Below are 13,562 nucleotides of genomic sequence, written 5' to 3' on the forward strand. Positions count from 1 at the left end.
CATAGCGCGGAAATTGGACGGCATCTGCTTTCTTTGGATTAAGCACAATGAGCATGATATTCCGACCTACGTTGAAACGAGCGACTCTCCAACAAATCTCCGCAATAAACCTTTCATGTTGTGACAGATGCGCTGGAGCAGCTGTATCCAACGCCTTCGTTTCCGTTCTGTATCCCCTATTGGAGGTTAGAATTTTCAAATAACCATTACCTATTGTATCTTGTTTACTAGCCGGTATCCTTTTGTCATCTGTTGATATCAATACTCTGTCAGAATGCGACTCGCAAATTGTGAACATTGCGTGGACGAAATAGCTGTTCATGTGAGAAGACATCTAAAAAACCATCTATAGATCATTTCACGCTCCGGAGAAACTATACTGTGAATTAAACTATTACTTCATCTTCATTAAATTGCTGCAGGACTTTCGCGTTCTAGATTTGTTCCATGTCATTAGGATGTGATGCTGGCTATTTGGTGTGAGTGTAAACCTGTAATGTAGCCAATGAGTCTTTTACTCCATCCGTGCTATGTGAGGGACGGCATCTGGACCTTATTCCCGCCCGCGAATGAAACCCTGAAGAAGTCGTGTAGGATTGGCTCCGTACCCACCTGAGCCGCAGCATCCAACCACTCGTCGAAACCAACAAGACTATACGTTGACTTTACACCATCCTGCTCCTCAAGATACGCTTTCAACTGATCAGGCGGCAGTTTCCTGTCGTTGCAATGATGCACGAACCTGGCCGTTGCCATATCCTTGGTGGAATCCGTCTCGAGTACGACATTGACAAGCTTCCTTGATACGTCTTGCACCGGAACAAGATCGAGAGACCCTTCCAGCTTGTCCTCCAGTACCGGCACCTTGCCCAAGGCTCGTGAAGTGTTGAGAATCGCCGCCATCCAGTCCAGCTTGGGCGCACCGGCTCCAACGATGCTGGCCGGCCGATGAATCACCACAGGCAGGCCGCGCTGGGTGCTAAGCGTCTCCAAGACCTGCTCGGCCACCCACTTGCTGTCTTGGTACCCGCTTCTCGATTCAGGCTCGGGCATGCGGTCGCTTGCGGACTGCTCCAGAAGCGTTGGCGGTGGCGCATCGCTGTTTTTGCTGACCGTTGGCACGAGAGAAACACCGCCTGTGGACACGAAATGAAAGGAGATGGACCCGACAAGCGCCATGCGGCAGAGCTCGATAGTGGATGAGACGTTGGACTGACGCAGAGACTGGTACGTCTTGAGGAACGATACCTGGGCGCCGTTGTGGATGATCACGTCGGCCCGCCTACTGAGGCCGTCAAAGTCGGCGTCCGAGAGCCCCAGGAGGGGGGATTCCAGGTCGCCGGCGTGCTCGACGATCTTGTCGCTCCGGACCGGCACGCGACGTGCCTGGCCGTCGGCGCCACGGATGGCAATGCAGTGCACCTCGCGAACCCGGTCATCGTCAACAAGACGCTGCGCAACCGAGCTGCCGAGGAACCCGGTGGCGCCTGTAAGCACGACGACCAGGCCGTTCGGGGTTGTGTGAGACTGAGCAGAGCCGCCGTCTTGTGCCAAGGAAGTGGTCCCTCCATGGCGGGACAGAGGACGTAATGCTTCTTTGCAAGCATCTGCGACCTCCTTGTTCCAATCCATAACACGTGTATGTTGTTGACCTTTCGGGTCAAGGAGGTGGAGGCGGTTCTCGTCAGATGATGAGGCAAACAGCGCCGCCATTCCGCTCAAAGAGCTGTGCTGGAAGAGCTCAGGCAGCTGAATCTTGGCAGGACTGAATTGTCTCTCCAGCAAGAACCGAAGCTCGATCAGGTTTCGGGAGTTGCCGCCGAGCTGAAAGAAGTCGGTGTTGGGGCCCCGAGTGCTCAAGGCCTTGTCCCCGAGGACCTGCTCCCAGACTTTCGCAACCTGTCTCTCGGACTCGGACAAGGAGGCCATCGAATCCTCGGTGTCTGTGTTTCCGTTTGACCGCGTCGACCCTTGCAGCTCGGAGTGCGGGATGGGGTATTCATCGATGGCGCGCCTGTCTATCTTGCCGTTCGGGTTGGTCGGGACTCCAGCAACGGGGACCCAGACCGAGGGACGCATGTATGTTGGCAAGGGAAGCTGTTCGCGTAGTCCATGCCTCGCCCACTCGAGTATATCCTCCTCCTTGCCGGCTTCTCTTCCCAAGACGATGAGCGCCACTAGAATCTCGGCGTCGGGGCGCCACGACACGGCGGCGTTGCTGATGGTGTTGCCGGAGCAGCGAACAATGGCCGCGGCAATCTCGTCCAGCTCGACTCGCTGGCCCCGGATCTTGACCTGGCTGTCCTGGCCAATGCGTCCCAAGACCGTCAAGATGCCGCCTTCGTCGTCTCCCGCAGACAAACGGCCCAAATCACCCGTCCGGTAGACGGGGATGACGTCGCGGGGCACAGCGCCGCCGGCGCCGCCCCCACGAATGAGCTTCGAGTCGACGAATTGGCGTTGGGTCTCTTTAGGCCTGTTGTTGTATCCCGGACTGATGGAGTACCGCGAGGAAATGCAGATCTCGCCGGGAAAGCCGGCCGGCACGGGGTTGAGCTTCTCATCCACAATGGTGAGGTTGTAGTTTGGCAAGACCCGGATGCCGTCCGCATCCGTCATGATGTCCTCCTCCGTTCGGTAAGGCACCAAACCCCTGCCGCAGGTGATGGATGCCTCTGTTGGACCGTAGGCGTTGAACAACTCCAGGTCGGGGAGAGCCAGGTCCCTGAACGCCCGACGGAGCTGGTGCGTGACTTTCTCGCCGGCGGCATGGGCAGCCCGCCACTGACGACACTGCTTCAGATAGTCGAAACCGTACTGGTGCATCATATGGAACTCTGAGGGTACAATGCAGGTGTACGTTATTCCTTCGGAGAGCATGAGCTTGGAAAGGTGCTTGGGATCGCCTCGGCCGCGTTGCCCGACGACGATCAATTTGCCGCCGCGGGTCAGGGCGTTGAAGATTTGATCCAACGCCAGGTCGAACCCGTGCGATGTTTGCTGGAGAACCACGTGGCGCTCGCCCACAATGTCCTTGCAGACGTAGATCTGGTTCAAGAGACCGATATGTGTCACGCGGACGCCCTTTGGCAGGCCGGTCGAGCCGCTTGTGTACAAGAGGACGGCATCTGCATCTCTCACGCTCAGGTTCGTCGTCGGAGTCGATGTGGAGGAAGCCGTAGTAGGTGCCATGAGCTCCTCCAAGCGCAGTGGCTGAAGCTCTGGATTCTCTTCACGGGCAGCAGCAACTAGCTCTTCGGCGAGAACGCTGGTGGCCGCGGAGCAGATGACGTGGCGGGGCTTGCAATCGGTCACCATGGCCGCGAGCCTCTGCCGCGCATTCCGCGTATCGAGCGGCACCCAAACCAAGCCTTGCTGGAGAACAGCAAGGAGAGTGCAGATGGAGTAAACGTCGGGAGTGAGCAGAATGGCAACCCTGTATCCCGGCTGGATCTTGCTGGCTTGGAGCCCTCGGGAGATCTGATTTGTCGTCTTGATCATGTCCGAGTAGGAAACCTGGTTGCCGTCATCATCTTTGATGGCGATCGAATCCGGGAACTGGGCCGCAGTCCTTGCAACCTGGTCTATGAGGGTACCCTTCCATTCTATGTCGGCTAATAGGGGGGTGATTGTAAGTATTGTGGGCACGTGGCTTTCGTTTGAGTGAACTTACTTGTAGGCCCATGACCTAGAGCGGCGGTCTTGCGCATCTCGTGCGGATCGGCGAGAGAGCAGGTGCTGACCCGGATGGAAGAATCATGCGCAAACGACGTCAATATGTGTGTGTACCATCTCATCAGCATCTTGGTATCGGCTGCGCTGTACATGTACCGCTGCGTGGTGAAGGACAAGATACAAGAACCGCGAGGAGTATCGGAAACGTCGACCGCCAGGTCGTACGAGTTCTTGGAAGGTATCGCCCCGGTCCATTCGATCTTTCCATCACCCAGGGGGCTTGATGACGGTATCCCAAGTCGGTAGTTGACGAGGACTTGGAACAACGGATGATGAGTACTGTGACGAGGCACCTTGAGCTGATCCAGCAGCATCTCAAACGGAACGCCGGCGTTGGCCAGAGCCTCCAGGACAGTGTCCCGAGTGCGCTGGGCGACTTTGTCGAAACCCTCGTCATCCCGGAGCGTGGCTCGGAGGGGCAAGACGTTGACATAACTGCCCAGGGCCTGTGTGTCCTCCGCATCCTGGCCTCGGTTCGAGTCGACGATGCCGATGTTCATGTCGTCGCTGGTATTACCGAGACAGCGTGCGAGAAGTGCGTGGAAGCAGGCGACGTAGAAATGGAAGGGAGTGATGCGGAGCTCAGATGATTTCCTCCGGATCAGGGAGCATATGTCGGCCTCAATCTTCATGTCGAAGGTCTCAAGGTCATAGTCGGAAAGCGGTTTGCGGCTCCGGGTCTTCGAAAACGGGAGGAGAGGCATGGGGCCCAAAATGCGCTCATGGGTCTTCTTCCAGTAGGAGACCCGATTTGCCAGCTTGTCTGGGACACACGTTGCCCGCATCTTGGCGCACACGTCGATAGCTTGGGGCGGAGATCGGCCGAGGGGATGCCCGGCGTAGGCCATGGTCAGCTCTGTGAGGAACACAACTGTAGCCTGAGCATCCATGACGATGTGGTGGTGGACGAAGACGATGTAATGCAAGTCAGGCGAAAGTGAAAGCACCGCCACAAGCATCAGCTGGCCATTTGCAATGTCGAAGACGTGCTTGCGCAGCTGCTGCACCTGGACATGGACATCATCCGCTTCGTTGTCAATCTGTTTGCGCACGACCTGGATCCCCGAGTTGATCCGTACAGCCTGGGCGGCTTGCTGAGTGCTGGGGTCGACGAAGTACGCGCTGCGAAGTGCCTCGTGACGCCTGGCGACGTGTTCCAGGGCACCCTCGAGTTGGGCAATATCCAGGTGGTGTGGATATCTACCGTAAAACAGGACGTTTTGGCTAGATTTGTCGACGAGATACTCTTGGAGGAAATGGAGAGCCTCTTGAGAGTGAGACATGGGCCCCGTCCGCTCGTAGTTCTCGGTGGTGTGTGGGTATTCTGGAGATTCTTGCCGAGTCATATTCTTCTCATCACCAATCGATGATGCAATAACGGACGGAGGGGGACTGGTGGTGGCGGTGGTGCTCGTGCTATTCGAAGAACCCGGCCTATCGAGCCATGAATCGTTGTTGGCTTGAAGATCGGATGATGTCTCGGAGCGTGAAGTGATAGAGGGCGTCTTGTCTGCCTTCGTAGCTTCGACAGGTGCCTCTGTGGAAGCCGATTCCTGTTTCCCGGGAGAGATGTTGAGTTTGGACTTGACCTCGACGCTGATATCAGCAATGGTGGCATCGCTGAGAATCCTCAGCGTGGGCACATCGACGGCGAGCTCCTTGAGGAACCATGACCGCAGCTCGACCGCAACCAAGGAGTCGATGCCCAGCGAGAGCAGTGCCGTCTTGGGGTCCAGAGCAGAGCCGGTGTCGGCCAGCTGCAGCACCAGGCTCAATTTGCGCGAAAAGGCCGTCTCGAGCACCGTCAGGATGTCCTCATCGCTAGTCGCGTCCGAGATGCGCTGCCACACGGTCTGCTCAGACTCGGAGCCCGCGCCAGTTGTTGAGGTGAGCGCTTGGTTTTCGGAGAGCACGAAGTGCGAGAACCGCGGGAATCGTGTCCAGCTCGCAGTGTTGGACATGGCGAGGCCGGTGTGTAGCTCCGGGTCGATGTCCCTGTCGGCCCGGCCCGCTTCGATGGCCTCGGCCATGATGGTGTGGAACTCGGGCTCGGAGATGGACATGTATGCCGCTGCCTTCATCTGGGCCTCGAGGATATCGCCAGCGTTACGCCACATCCACCCGAAGCCGACAAGCATGGCGATGTCGATGACCGAGGCAGATAAGCCGCGCGCTCTGCGCTGGGATGCCAGGCTCGCCATGAACATATTTGCGGCGGCGTAGTTGGACTGTCCCGGGTTGCCGATGATACGAGACAGAGACGAGAAGAGGATGAAGAACTCGAGGGGGTCTGAGTGAAAGATGCGGTCGAGATACGCGCTGCCTCGCACCTTGGGGTCTAGGACGGCATCAAAGTCTTCCAGAGTCATGGCGCTGAAGGGCCGGTCTCGAAGCACCATTGCACCATTCATGACGCCGCCGATTGGGGGCATTGTTTCGATGATTCGTTGGTGGACATTGCGAAGCATCTCTTCGTCGGTAGTATCGAGCGCAAACACGCGGACATCGGCACCTTTGCTCTCCCAATCGTGTAGGAAGCCCGGGTCAATGTTGGGCTTCCGACTCGAAAGCGCCAAGTGACGCGCGCCGTTGTCAATCATCCAGTTGCATAGGCCGAGGCCGAGTTCCCCGGTCAGGCCCACGAGGAAGTATGTCTTGTCGTTGGAAAACAGATTGCTGGTGTCTAGGGGCTTCACAACCGCCGCGGCTTTCTCCAAACACTCCCAGTCGACCACCTCCAGAGGCCCCCCGGAGCTCCAAGTTGCTGCTGTTGCGCGATTTGTGGGCAGCTTGTCGACGGGTATCGCGGCGGGATAATAGACGCTGGTGGTGGCAGTGGTAGACTTCTCGTCCACTAGGGACTTGGCTGCGCCTTTGAGGACTTCACGCACCTCCTCGAAGCTGAGCGAGACTTTGAGATGGCCGTAACGGTTAGCCTGGCTCGCCAAGTGACAAACATCGGCTACATCGTCCAGACTAGAAACCAACCGCTGATGGAACCCAGCGATGGGCTCTTGTCCGAGCGTCAGCAAACAGCGGACATGCTTGGGAACCAGGGAGAGCAGCTCCCTTTCCGTGATGAATGGATGGAGAACCAGAGGAGTTCTGTCGCCAAATTGTTGTGTTTGGTCGGCCGCCGAAACGTTAATACTAGAAGCTGTTGTCCAAAGCAGTCCAAGGCCATGAGCGGATGTTATTTCGGCAGCGATTTCTGCAACGGAGGCGTCTGCATCGTGTAGCCAGACTGTGCCCTTGATATTTGACAGAGGCTTGGCGAGACTTTCGCAGAGAATGCGTGCTAGAGCGGCTCGGAGTGATTCTTGATGGGCGGACATGTTCTGGGCAAGTGTGGTGATGATGTTGTCGGAGGGGACTCGGATAACAGAGCTGTTGGTCGGGCTCAAGGCGAGGACCGTCTTTTCCCACTCGACGACCTTACCAACACAGACATAATAATGCTGGCCTTCTTTCGTGACCAACGGGAAGAGGGAGCAGAGCTGGACGCGGACTTCAACCCACGAGGAAGAGTCGCCTTTGCTACTATTGCTACCCTTAACGGTGGTTGAGGACTGTAACTGTTCCAGCCAGCAAACGCCGCTGGGTGCCTCCCTCCTCAACGTAACAGGCTGAAACGAGAGATCGACGTCGCTTTGGACAAGACGCCTTCCCGAGTTGATCCTCTGGTTCGAGGCTTCATCGGGAAGGATTCGCGGAATGTATGTGTCGCTATCCTGAATCACAGTCTCGGTCTCACTGGACCAGACCACGTGTTCAAACTCGGGATCGTCGGTATACGTCATGCGCAGCAGCATGTTGGACAACAGAACTGCAGGCCTGTCTGTTTTGAAAAAGTCCAAGTCGACGAACTGGAGGTTCAGGTGCGTGAGCTCTTGCATCACCGACCGTCCAAGACCGACCATGATGTTGGCGTATGGGTCCTCGGCGCGACACCCTTGCGTTGCCCAGAGGATGTTTTTGGAGTTGTTGAAGATGCTCTTGAGGTTTTGGAACTTGACAGGGTCCATTGCGCTGAAGGTTGCCTCGTGAAGATCGACGAGCGAGATGACGGTGCTTCCCAGAGGCAGAGCGTCCTCTGCCAAGGCCGGGTCTTGGAGCCCCCGAGCGACGGTGACGCTCCTTGCGAATGCAGAGACTAAGTCTTTGATCTCGCCTACGAGCGTGGTAAGTTCTGTTGCACCATTGTTATCATCATAGGGACCGATGAGAGCGAGGTGATCGATCCTGGGAGCAAGTGGCTGGCCCGGCTCCATGAGAAGAGGGCTCGTGAGCGCCCTAACCCTGTCATCCACAGCTTGAGTCGTAAAGACGGAGAAAGTATATCGGTCCTCGTCTTCAAGGTCACGACACTGGATGTCGACGCCAGAAAACCCTTGACGGCGTAGAATGCCCTGCCACTCGTCGATGGAGACGGTTGGGTGGTTGATGCGCCCTTCTTCCTGTCCGAGCCACCAACCCGGCAATGCTGAAAAGATGGTCTGGATCCACAGCGCCTCGCTAGTGATCTCAAGCAGGATCATCCGGCCGCCCGGTCTCAGGAGCCTGTGGCAATTGGCGATGGTTGTCTCGAGGTGCTTGGTGGCATGGAGCACGTTGGCGGCCAGGATGACATCGAACGAGTGCTCCTCAAAGCCCTGTTCCACTGGGTCGCGCTCGATGTCGAGTGTTTTGAACACCATCTTGTGCGCATGGCTCGAGAAGGCGGCGGCGGCCTTCTCGAAGAAGCCCGGCGAGATGTCCGTGTAGGTATACGAGGCGAAGTTGGAGTTGAGACACTTCAAGGCTGTGGTGGTTGTCCCTCCGGTCCCGGCACCAATCTCGAGGATTTTCATCTGCGGATAGCGGTGGGCTAGCTGCCCGACCAGCTCGCCGACCTGGGTGTTGGCCGTCTGCCCGCCGATGCAGTCCTTGTAGAGCCTGTTGAGAACATTGTCTTGCATGAGAATCTGCAGCGGGGGCACGTTACCACGCACAATATCGGGATAAGCCTCTCCGATGGCGTGCACTGCTCGCAGACTGATTTCGTCGTCGCCGAACTCGTCACGCCAGCCCTGTATATCCTCCCATTGGTCGATTTCCCACTCCGCCTTGACCCGGGGATGTTGACCGCGTTCGATGGAAGGCAGCAGCCGGTCAAACACCCAGCCCAGGGAGGCCTTGTAGTGCCAGGCCATGTCTTGCATTTCGGGTGTGGAGATGTCCTCCCGGAGCTTCCTCAAGAAGAAGTACGAGGTTCTCTCCAACACCTCGTACAGCCTCGAATCGTCATGGCTCGCTTTGATGATCCTGCTGCTATTCTCAATGCCACACGAAATGTCCTTTCTCCAGACCGTACGGGAGAAGAGCTTGCGGTCTTGGTCGGGGCTTTGCGTCATGAACGAGGTGCAGGTAAGACCCTCGAGCCGACACTCGAGGCTACCGGCAGAGGAGTAGATGTCCACATCGGCACAAATGATCTTGTCAGAGGCATCGCGAAGGATGCAGTCGGCACTGAAGTGCTTTTGATGCTGCTCCTCGCGTGTCTGGGGGGCCGGCGATGTGATCCTGACACGACGAATGCTGGTTGGAAGGTAGGCAGTCCACATGCGTCCGTCGTTTGGATAGCAGAAGGCGGAGAAGACGCCATGGAACGATGTGTCCAAAACCGCGGGGTCTACGAGTAAGTGAGTCCGGTCCTTCTGGGACATGGAAACAGAGGCGAAGCCCAGACGTCTGTGGATGGAGTTTGCCAGGAAATCGCCTGAATAGTCAAGACCAATGCTGCTCACGCTGGAGTAGAACTGGTCGAGGTTCACGTGGGTGAGTGGAAGCGGCCGCTCGCTCCTGAGCGGTCGTCGCAGAGTTCCCGTCTCTTGAGTCATCGCATCGAGAGCACTGGTAGCAATACCAGTAGTGGTATTACTGCTACTTTTTGTTGTGATGATCGTTGCCGACCCGGTGAAGTTGCAGTTGCTCTGCTCACCGGGTCCAGCATCTGCCTCGATGCTGAAGCAAGAAAAGTCGGCCACGGTAGTCGTTGCATCTTGCTGCCGCGTCTGGATCACAAAGGTGACCTCGGTTCCGGCCGAGGACTGCTCGGACAGCGTGATTGCTCGGTGGATCTTCATGTCGTTCAGCTCAATCACCTTGGCCGTCTTGTTAGGGCCCGGCTGGTCTGGGACCAGGTACGACGCCGCCTCGACAGCCATGGACACGTAGCCCGCCGCCGGGAAGAGGACCTGGTTCTGGAACTTGTGCCCACGCAACCAGTCCATCTCGTTGACCCTCATGATCTTCCTCCAATGCACCTCCTGACGGTTGCCGCTGACGGTAGGCAGCCCCAGAAGGTCGTGTTCCGGCTCCAGACGGCCTCGCCACAGCTTGGATGTACGCGATTCCCACAGGAGCGACTTTCTGTGATTCCACGGGAACGTGGGCAGGGATTTGCAGACTTGCGGGCGGAAGGAGACAGGATTAGGCACGGAGGCTCGAGCAAACGCTTCAAAATCGGGCATGGGCTGGCCGCCGTGTGAGTCGTCATTGTCATCGACAACTTGAACATGCCTCCATACGAAACCCAGAGCCTCGGAGAAGGCGGCGAAGTCGTCCTCGCCTCTCTTGAGCACGCCGCTGTACGGTACCGTCACACCAGCCAGAGTCTTGATCAGATCGGTGGCGGGACCGCGAAGCGCCGGGTGAGGGCCAACTTCGAGCACGAGATCGAGCCGTTGACTTTCCTGAACAGCCCTGTCTAGCGCCTGCGAGAACATGACTGGCTTGACGAGGTTGTCCACCCAGTACTGGCCGGCAAAGCTTCCTGGCTCGTGTGTGTAGCGTCCGGCCGATCCGTGGACGCTTGAATACCAGACACAGTCGCCGCCGCCGTCGACATCGGTTCGGAGGACCTTGATGTCGCAGGCGCGCAGCGAGTCCAGATAGACGCCCGAGCAGGGCTTCATATGATGGGAGTGATAGGCCTTGTCTACCTGGAGTGCCCGTGCAAAGACCCCCTCGGCGTCAAGAACCTCCTTGGCTTCTAGTATGGCATCGGCATCTCCGGAAACAGTGACGCTGGCCCTGGCATTGCTTGCGGCAACCGAGACACGACCGTGGAACTGGGGACGTTGGCAGAAGGCTTCTGCCTGTTGAAACGACAGCCCGATGGCCATCATTTTCCCGGGTTGGCCGGTCGGGGAAGAGGAAAGATGGGAATGAAAGCCGCGGTAGTAGGCAATGCGGATGGCATCTCGGGCAGACAGATATCCAGCGGCGTATGCGGCCGCGATCTCTCCGGAAGAGTGCCCGACAACTCCGTGGAAAGAAACACCAGCCACCTTCAGTAGGTCCACGAGGGCGACCTGAACAGCCGTGCAGATAGGCTGCGCAATCTCCGCAGCCTTGACACGAGAGCTCTCAGCAGGCGCCAACAGCTCGGTGCGAAGGGACCACGAGGGGGCATCTGGGAGATCGTCTAAAGACTCTTGAAGCTGGCTGATGGACTTTCTGAAGCAAGCCGATTGCCTAAAAAGCTCTGCGCCCATCCGGGGCCATTGAGCGCCTTGGCCGGTAAAGACGCCTAAGATACGAGCCGGGTACTTGCGAGTTACTCTTGTGGCTTTGGACGATTGTACCGACAATGCATTCGCATCCTTGCTGGCAGCATCCAGACGCTCAATGAGCTGCTCCCTGTCGACAGCAGCAATCGCGGTCCTGACAGAGAAGTGCTCGCGACGAAGTTGTAAGGTCCAGGCCAGGTCTCGTAGGTTGACATCCGGTCCCCCAGACTTGAGCGCTTGAGACAGGTTCGACACAGCAGCCAGAAGGCCCTCGTCCGAGCTCGCAGAGAGCGTGAATGGTCCCAAGTGCTGCTGCTGCTGCTGCTGCTGATTGCCGTGAAGCGTGGCTGTCGAGATGACGACACTCGCATCGTTTCCATCTTCCATGCTCTCCGAAGAATTCCAGCTCTCGATAATGGCGTGGGCATTTGTTCCACCAAACCCGAACGAGTTGACGCTGGCCCTCCGCGGCACACCCTTGGGCAGTTCCGGCCAGGGCTGAAGGCAGGTAGGAACCTCGAGAGCATCGTAGAATGGCTTGATTTTGGGGTTGAGCCTGTTGAAGTGAAGGTTCGGGGGAATCTGGCCATGCTGAACAGCCAAGGCGGCCTTGAGCAGCCCGGCAAGGCCGGCTGCTCCCTCCAGATGTCCGATGACGGTCTTGATCGAGCCGACGTACAGCGTCGAGTCTTTTTTTCTCGTTGATTCCTGTTCCCCGTTCTTGGAGGCGAGGGGGAAGAATGCATCTCGAATCGCGCGGGCTTCTCTAGGGTCGCCTGCTTGCGTTCCAGTGCCGTGGGCCTCGAAGTATTGGCAGCGGTCTTCCGTTTTTCTCCAGTCCAAGCCACATTTGCTGTACGTAGATTGGATGAGTGCTGCTTGGGCTTCCGAGCTGGGGACGGTAAGTCCTTCCGATCGACCGTCTTGGTTGACACCCGTCTCTCTGATGATGCATTCTATGTTGTCGTTGTCCGCTAAGGCCTGGCTCAACCGCTTGATGACGACGGCTGCGAAGCCTTCGCCTCGAGCATAACCGTCCGCCTCTGAATCCCACATCCTGGAGCGTCCTGTTGGCGACAACATGGATAGCTTATCGTATCTTGGTCAGCGCAAGTAAGGTGAGGGTTAGGGTGGGTTATGGTGATGATGATGAATGCACCGGCGACTTACTTGAGATTCATAGATGTACTTCTCGGGCCCAAGAATTAGGTTGACTCCCGCTGCCACGGCCAAGTTGATCTCGCCGCCCCGTAGCGCTTGCACGGCTTGATGCAGAGCAACCAAGCTAGAAGAACATGCCGTGTCGATATTGACAGAGGGCCCTCGCCAGTCGAAGAAGTAAGACACGCGGTTGGCAACAATCGCTCGGCTCGAGCCTGTGGCCGTGTATTGCGGGGCGCATTGGACGTCCTTGTTCAGTATGTCGTAGTAGTCATCCGTCATCTGACCAACAAAGACGCCGGTTGAAGACCCACGAAGGTCCGACATGGCGTATCCAGCTGCTTCGATGCCTTCGTAGACCGTTTCTAGAAGGAGTCGTTGCTGGGGATCCATGCTTTCGGCCTCTTTGGGATTGATGTTGAAGAAGCCATGGTCAAACTCTCCCACGTCTTCTTCCAGAACATACGAGTGAGCAACGTTGGAGGTCTGTTAGAAGTCTCTGTCAGTACATATGGCTACGGGGAAATGTATTTCCCGAACGCGGCGAAGAAGAAGGGCAAACTGCGAGGAAGGGAGAAAAGACTGGGAGAAGATTGGGTACTGGTGTGGCAGCCGGACTTACACCATGACGAACACTTTCTGGGTGGTGGAACGAATGCTGATTGAACTTGGTAGAGGGAATCTCCTTTTGAAGATCGGGGGGATTACGCAGAGTCTGCCAAAGCTTCGATGGAGAGTTTGCACCTCCTGGGAAGCGACAACCCGTTCCCACAATGGCCACTGGCTCTGTCTTCCAGCTTTCTCTCCGTGCCATTTTGGTACGGGTAGTGAGAACAAGGGGGGATGATATTTACTTTGAAGCGGAAGCAGCTTGGTCAAAGTCTGTGAGGTGGATTGAGTGATGCTATTTCTCCTGAACGGAGCGTCTTGATGCTGAGTGAACCTGAACGCTAAGATTCATACATTGATGCTTCAAGATTTGCTCGCGGGTAACGACAAAAGAGGTGCTGACTCTGATGTATTGACATTGACATCAAGTGAAGCCAGCAGGGAAGAGTGAAGCTACTCACACTTATTGGGGAAGTGTACGTATCTCAGGAAGTGTGCAGGTAC

At 56.9% G+C, this 13,562-nt stretch overlaps 1 protein-coding gene across 1 annotated transcript; it reads right to left on the reverse strand.

The window, feature by feature from the left end:
* Positions 1 to 528: 528 nt before the first annotated feature.
* On the reverse strand, positions 529 to 13,263 carry EsH8_III_000226 (uncharacterized protein; the record flags this gene model as incomplete). Its single annotated transcript, XM_083261951.1, has 4 exons — positions 529 to 3,614; positions 3,674 to 12,377; positions 12,459 to 12,935; positions 13,072 to 13,263. 4 exons carry the CDS (start codon positions 13,261 to 13,263, stop codon positions 529 to 531), a joined length of 12,459 nt encoding a protein of 4,152 aa, XP_083122438.1.
* Positions 13,264 to 13,562: the final 299 nt, after the last annotated feature.

The sequence above is a fragment of the Colletotrichum jinshuiense genome, chromosome 3 (genome assembly GCF_051148585.1).
Source record: "Colletotrichum jinshuiense chromosome 3, complete sequence".
Classification (NCBI taxonomy): domain Eukaryota; kingdom Fungi; phylum Ascomycota; class Sordariomycetes; order Glomerellales; family Glomerellaceae; genus Colletotrichum; species Colletotrichum jinshuiense.